This window comes from Urocitellus parryii, chromosome 2 (assembly GCF_045843805.1).
Source record: "Urocitellus parryii isolate mUroPar1 chromosome 2, mUroPar1.hap1, whole genome shotgun sequence".
NCBI lineage: Eukaryota > Metazoa > Chordata > Mammalia > Rodentia > Sciuridae > Urocitellus > Urocitellus parryii.
The window spans coordinates 114384650-114391978 of record NC_135532.1 but is presented as its reverse complement, the minus strand read 5'-3'; the positions used below and the strand labels follow the sequence as shown (position 1 = coordinate 114391978).

The 7329-nt window shown below is 42.4% G+C and overlaps 1 protein-coding gene across 1 annotated transcript in view; it reads left to right on the top strand.

Moving 5' to 3' along the window:
• The first annotated feature begins 1453 nt into the window (after positions 1-1453).
• Lekr1 (leucine, glutamate and lysine rich 1) overlaps positions 1454-7329 on the top strand; it is a 175402-nt gene continuing 169526 nt past the window's right edge. Inside the window, exons 1-2 of the mRNA XM_026392929.2 lie at positions 1454-3651; positions 6022-6105. Coding sequence (XP_026248714.2) covers positions 6058-6105 — 48 coding nt within the window. The 5' untranslated portion in view covers positions 1454-3651; positions 6022-6057. The remainder of the gene's footprint in view (positions 3652-6021; positions 6106-7329) is intronic.

Below are 7329 nucleotides of genomic sequence, written 5' to 3'. Positions count from 1 at the left end.
ATTTGACAGCAGTTATATCTCAGGAAAAAAAAAAAATCCAACCTATATCTTGGTGGCAAGAAAATATATAGGGGTAAGCAAAACAAAGCAAGTGGTCTCATGTGGCTTACCTTTCCTGAAAACCAGAAGTTGAATGGGAAAATGAGGAAAGTCTAGGACAAAGGTGTTTGCAGATTAGATGCTTTGTGGGTACATACATCTGCTTCTAATCCACGGTAGGCTGATGCCTCACGGGGACTGGTGTGCTGGCAGAGTCAACTAACACGCTATGTGAGGCCCAGGTGCTTCCACTTAGGCCCACATGGAGTCCAAGTGCACTTCTGTGCTCACATGTTGAGCCATGCCCTTGGCCACTTCCATCGTCTGGGTCAAAGTAAACAATAAGTACCATCTGACTGAGTGATGTTTGGAAGGATTCGAAATTAAATGAGACGTTGTCTATGAACAGCCTGGCAAATACAAAGAGACCAATAAGTTGTTTTTTTTTTTTTTAATTTTGCATTTGCATTGGATAGAACCCAGAAATACCAGTGAAAGCTGTGGTAGTTTCCAACTTGGGAGGCCTGTTTGCAATCATTTCATTCAAACTTTCAAGGGCACAGAGTTTTACTGTGTAGTGGTTCATAGGATGAAAATAAAGTTGGGGTTAATTGTAATTTCTCATGCCCCCTCTGTACAGTCCTGGGGCTTACTTTAAAATTAGCTCTCTTGGGTAGACTTCCTGATATTTTTACCAGACTTGTAAACAAACTGCCTATCCTCATACTTGCTTTTCACAGGTGGAGGGGAAGGAGAGGAAGGAGCATAAGACAACCTAATGTAATGAGTGTGTCACTGACAAGGCTCTATAGGAAAAATATCTCAGATAAATTCCCTTCAGGGAAAAAAAAAAGCCAGTCATTGTGTTCTCATAAACCAACACAAAGGTCTGTAGGTCATGCAGTTATTCTAGGGTACTTCCTGTACTATCTCCTCCAAAAACTAGAGAGCATTTTTTTCTTGTAGGGGTCACTGACCTACAGAGGAGAAACAATAAAGGGCCACAAGAGAAGTTAAAAGGAGCTCAATTTGGTTATTACTGGACTAATTTTGTAAGTCACAGTAAAAGTGAAACTGTGCTGACTTAAAAATTAAGAACATAGGCTAGGAGTTCAGCTCCATGGTAGAGTTCTTCCACACAAGGGGGCCCAGATTGGATGGGAGTGCAGAAACAAATAATTTAAGAACAGGATGATACTCAACTTTATCCAGTATGCCCAAGGATGGAAATATTTTAAATTGTACTTCAGTTCTAGAATGGCCAATCATGGAGCAGAAAAAGAGAGGTGGGGAAGATAAGAGAGAAACTTGGAAGAGATGGAGAAAAATTGAGGTAAATAGAGAACCGGGAAAAAAATAACAAAGGACACACTTGGTGGCTTTATTTTTAAAAATTGATTGTGTATCACTTGTCACATTTGTGGTTTTTTAAAAAATTATACTTTTTTTTTTTTTGCTATCCTTTAAAAAAGGCTACTCTTTATAACTTACCAATTCTCTTTTCCTTTGAAATTCTTACTGGGTCTATCATGGTCCAGGTGAATCTTCTACAGTGATGAAAATGTCCTGTGTCTATTCAGTCTTGCACAGTAGCCACACCTGACTACTGAGCACCTAAAATGTGGCTAGTGCAATCCAGCAATAGGATTTTAAAATCGACTTCATTTTATCTAAAAGTCACATGTGGATGATTGGAATGTGCAGCCTAAGGGACATTTACAATGGAAAGAAAAAATGGTGTCAAGAAGATGTGCAAATGAATAAGCACAGATGGAATTAAACTAGAGTGAATTATAGCCTTTCAGCCAGATATCTTCCCATCCAAGTGTCATGTACACAAAGCATTCAACAAACATTATACTGCTAATCATTCTGCTGCACATGCTGTACCAAGGTGGTTCTGGTCAATGCTAGACCCCAGTGGTTCCTGAGAGATTATGAAGGCGTTGAGAGACTACTATCACCTAGTGGTGTCACAAGCCACGGTGATGTTTTAATGCAGCTCATTGCTTGGGTTGGTGATGATGCTGAGTGTTGGTGATGATGCTAGTCTCCTAACATGTAGTGCACACATGTACAGGACACAACACCAGTTACTTGAAAAAGGCAACAAATGACGCTGTGATGGTTTATGTATTGTTATTCCATACCTAGGTTATCATTTAGAATTATTGCTACTCACTAAAAAATGTAACACAGCATAGATGTTACTTGGGCTCACTTCATGCATCTTGTATTTACCAAGCCTCTAAATCACATCTTTTTTTTTCTTCTGCTTGACATAAATCGCCTGATGTTTTGTCATTGTGGCCCTAGGAATAATAGGTCGTGCCACATGAACATATATACACCAGATAGTCTAGGCATGTAATAGGCTACCTAATCTAGGTTGACATAAACACACTCTGTGATATCTTAAGAACAAAACCTGGTCATTATACAATGTGAAGCTAGCTCAGAACACAGAGATCTTGTTTTGGGTGTGCAAAGAACTAACTGGATGAATGATTTTTTGTGCCCTACAGCTAAAATTCCCACTGTTATAAAATGAGAACAGTCCCACCCTCAATATCCCTCAAAGAAGCATGAGGTGCATGGATAGCTCTGGAAGTTCTTTGTGCTGTGCTTGTTCACTTGGCTGGCAGTTCTCTGCATCCGTTCTTTCTTCCATCCTTTAATTACTGCCTATCTTGCCCAGATAAGGAATACTCTTTAAGGAGTGGAAACAAAAGTCAATGTCAGGCAGTGGGGCAAAAGTCAGGTTAAGTGTCGATCTCCTAGACTTTCAGAGCCTGGAGGAACAAGGCTTTCAGGAAGTATTCAGTTCTCCACGCTGTCATTTGCTCTAATAAACAGTTATCAACCAGCAGTTTGACCCCTGTACTAGCACTTCTCTACGTCACTGGAGCACGTCGCTCTCTACAGGTGTCACTCACTTTATTCATAACGACTCAGTCTTATTTTCTTCAACAGCGTCTTTTCTCTACTAGCTAACGTGACTGTTTGCCTGGGCTTCCGGAAGAACTGCCCTTTGGACTCCAGGGACTCCTCAAGGAGACCTGGACTGGGAATGCGTCACCAGTTAACCATGTCACTGGCAGGGGCAGCCGGAGTCAGTTACGACCGTCAGCTGGCCGTGGGTCCGCAGTGCGGGGCGCCTAGCAGGTGGTCAGCAAGTACCTGTTTTACGAACGCAGGTGTGAAGAAGGGACGCCGGTCACGTGCCGCGGGGGCAGCCTTTTGTACAGAGGCGGGGACCGGGCGTCTCTGCACGATGGCCGCACTGAGCGCGAGGTCGAGTCCAGGGCGAACGCCACGCCCACGTCCTCGCAGCAGCACGGCGGCCAGCTTGCCATGACCCCGTGGCCTCCGCGGCCCGGCTGGGCACAGAGCCCGGCGCGCTGCCTCGTGTGCGGCGGGGCGGGGCCGAAACGAGCGCGGTCAGCCGGAGCGCTCAGCCGCTCTCCTGCGACGCCCGCTGACGCAGCGCTGCGCTTCCGCTTCGGGGCGGCGGAGGCGGGGGTCTGACGTCGCCGCTCTCTGACGTTAGGCCTGCGCGCCGCTGGTCGCCCGGGAGATTGAGCGCCGCGTCCCCGGCGGATGGCGGTCTAGGTGAGAGACGGCGGCGTCCCGCGGCGGCCCGGCCCGGGCCGGGACACGCTTCCGGGGCGGGGGCGGGGGACGCGCGCTCCGCCCTCGCCACCCGGAGCCTTCCGGCCGCGGCGGAGCGGAAGGCGACTCCCCATCGTGCCCTGGGGGCTGCCCCTGTTCCAGGAGGTCCGAGACCTGGCCGCCGCTCTGGCCGCACTGTGGGCGTCGTGCCGGGCGGAAGCAGTGGGCCTGCAAAGAGAGCAGGTGCCCGAGCACCGCGGCGGAAGGTGTGAGATCCCAGTCAACGCGCCCTGTGACCGCTTTCCATGTTGCCGGGAGCGCGGGAAGGCGAGCCCTGACTTTCTGGAGAAACGAAGGGTTTGTGAACGCCTTCTCTCTTCCTCTCAGAATGCAAGCAAATCTTTGTAAAGACCCAGGAATGCTTTTCTGAGGACCTGGAAGCCATATCTTTCAAATGCAAACATAAAAAAGAAAAGAAAGGAAAAAAAAAAGCAAACATCAAGGAAAACAGAGCCCCTTCTGCTTGACGCCTTAGAAGCTTATTTAGCCAGGACGCCCAACTCTTGGTTGTAACTACCTGCCTATGCTCCTTAGCGTGACGACAATTAGCTAGCACCAATTACCTGGTGGTAATTATTAACAATAATTAAAACTATAAAACAATATATAGCATTAAGTCCTCTTACGTGAGGACAAGTGACCAATTTTCTTGCGACATGTATGTAACGAACACGTGCATGTGTTTTCTTGGCTGTATAAAAAGAATGGGATTCTTTGTAGTCTCTTCACCAGATTGGCTGTGAGGAGCATTGAAATCTAGCTAAATGCTTCTTCAGTAATAAAACTTTTCTTTCTGCATTGTGTAGTTTTCTGGCTTGACAGAATATCTTATTTTTGAATTTTTCCTCAGTAATCAGAACCTGCCCATTCCTCCTATTGGTATAGTAAGGCCCTAAATTGGTATAGATTCATAAGTGATGAAGGTAACCTCTGCCAGTGCCTCCTGTTTGCACTATCGCTCGGATCCGGGATCTCAGATACTTTTATGAGTAATATTTTAAAAGATTTAGTAGGTCATTTTAGGAAGAAAGTCACTTCCAATGAAATTGAAGATGTTACCATTTTATTTTACTAATAATGAGTCCACTATAAAATAGCAGAAATGAAAATAATGAACCTTACAGTCTTGGGCCAAATGACTGACGGTCTGCTAGACTTCAGGTTAGGTAGTTGGCCATTAAGTTTACTGTTACGCTTGACCTCGGATAACTTTACGAACCACATATAGTGTTATGTTTTATATGAGGAGACTGTTTATTAGTTATTTGTTTTACATAGCAACTCACTGAAAAGAGAAATGTTTGTGCTAACTGGGGATGAAGAATCCTCTTTTCAACCAGTGGTTGCATGCTTTACAAAAATAATGCGGCAGCAGGATTTTATTTATTGATTGATTTGTCAACTACAATTTTCCTGCTATCCTTATTGTGGTTGGAGTTGTTCTCTCTGATAGCGCTCTGTGTGTCTCTGGTCTCTTTTGTCAAAATCCTTCCCTGACCAGAGGCAGAAAACCTCAATAAGTATCCACTAAATTCCTGCCCTCCCTAACAGACAGGACATTTTTTTCCCCCTGAACTCTTAGATTGCTCTTGTCCCTAACTCAGGACACCTTCTGTGCTGTGGAATCCTTTGCTGGTGTCATCTGACTTTCCACATTTTTCCCTCAACTGCTTAGATATATATGAACACCTGTCACTCAAATTGGACTAGCGCCCTTTCTCCATTATTTGGGAAGGATTAAAGAAATAAAAAGAATGTGAAATGCTCCATTCATCCTCTGTGGTTTTATGAAAGTAGTGATAAAGATTCATATTGAATTGTGTTTTTTTTTTTTTAAATTTAGTTGTAGGTGGGCACAATACCTTTTATTTTATTTATTTTTTTATGTGGTACTGAGGATTGTGTTCAGTGCCTCAAATGTGCTAGGCAAGTTTTCTCTACCACTGAGCCACAATCCCAGCCCTAGAATTTTTTTTTTATTAGAAAATAAAAATCTGTTACAAGTAAAATATCTTTATGAAATTATAGAAATGTCCATCTTAAGTAAAATTGGCACTTGGCTTCTGATACTTTGATGACTTTTGAGTGCTTATGTGCCGATTTAATCTGGTAATTAAATATTGTTTCTGTACTTCATCAGTTTAAATGCTAATGGAGAAAACCCAAGTTGTACCTTCAACACTTAATTGATGAAACAAACATCTGTTGAAACAGTTATCCATCTCCCAAAACTTCTAAGAATTTATAAATCATCTTAATTTGCAATTTTCACATTATTTTATTTCTGACTATTGCCATCAATGTCTTTAGACTATTTTGCTTCAGAACTCTGAATTTTGGGAAATTATGGATCGTCACATTCCCATGCATGCTTTACCTGAAGAAATCCAAAAGGTATGATGTTATATTTTGTTATTACAACATTAGAAACATTTTACCAATTAAATAATTCTAAAACACAGGGGAGTGACCTTAGAGGTTTTTAATTTTGCTTATAGAATCTTCAGTAAGTTGGTGGAATGGGAGAGGAAATAAGCACAGTAGACAGAACTGTAGAATTCAATTCAGTGCAAATAATATATGTTCCTCTAAAAGAAGACAAATAATTCCAGTGCAATACTTAACCAGGTGGTTGTGGATCCCTAGTGAAAATAAGAACCTAGAAATGCCCATGTTCATAACTTCTTATGATGCTAAGTTTGTCTCTGTGTAGTGCCCTTACTTTTTTTTTTTTTTTTGTTCTACGGATTGAACCCAGGGACGCTTAACCTCTGAGCCAAATACCCAGCCCTTTTTATATTTTATGTATAGCTAGGGTCTTGCTAAGTTGCTTAGGGCCTTGATAAGTTGCTGAGGCTGGCTTTGAACTCGGGATCCTCCTGCCTTAGCCTCCCAGGATGCTAGGATTACAGGCACGTGCCACTGCACTGGTGCTTACATTGATTTTTGACATGTACTGTGTGTCAGACACTGTATTAAGCCCTTTGATGTGTATCACACATTTAATCTGGATAGCAATCCATTCTTCACTGTTGCTATGCTATTATCATCCCTGTTAGGTCACATCTGTCCTTAGGCAAAAGCATTTCTTCCGTATTTAGTTTGGCAATCCATACATCATTAGTAGAATAATTTTCAAAATTTTTTTGGAAAATTATCGACATTGTGAGTTTAAACTTCAGACCTTAGCTATTATTAATCATATAGGTTTTTCAATAAATTACAGGCAACTCTTAAATAATTGATTTATTACCTTTTAAATGGAAATTACCGTCAGCTGTCAGATATGCTTTGGTCCATTGTGCATGTTGCTTTGAGCTGCCTGTTTTTATTCTTACTGCATGTCCTTCAGATTTGTATAAACTGCAAATTAGCAGAAATTCTAAGGAAAGTCCAGTTATAAAAAAATCATATAAATTGTTGCACCTAGTTTTTGAAGTTAAGTATAAAGTGGTGAGCATGGGGAGCACTTAGCTGGGCTTCTGCTCATCTGAGAAATGGTGCTTACATGTGTTTGCAGACATGGAATGTCCTTGCCTGAACTGAGTTCCCTCCAATTGTAGAATACTTGGAGGTTTAAAAAGCAAAGCAAAACAAAATCTACAAAGGTCATAATCA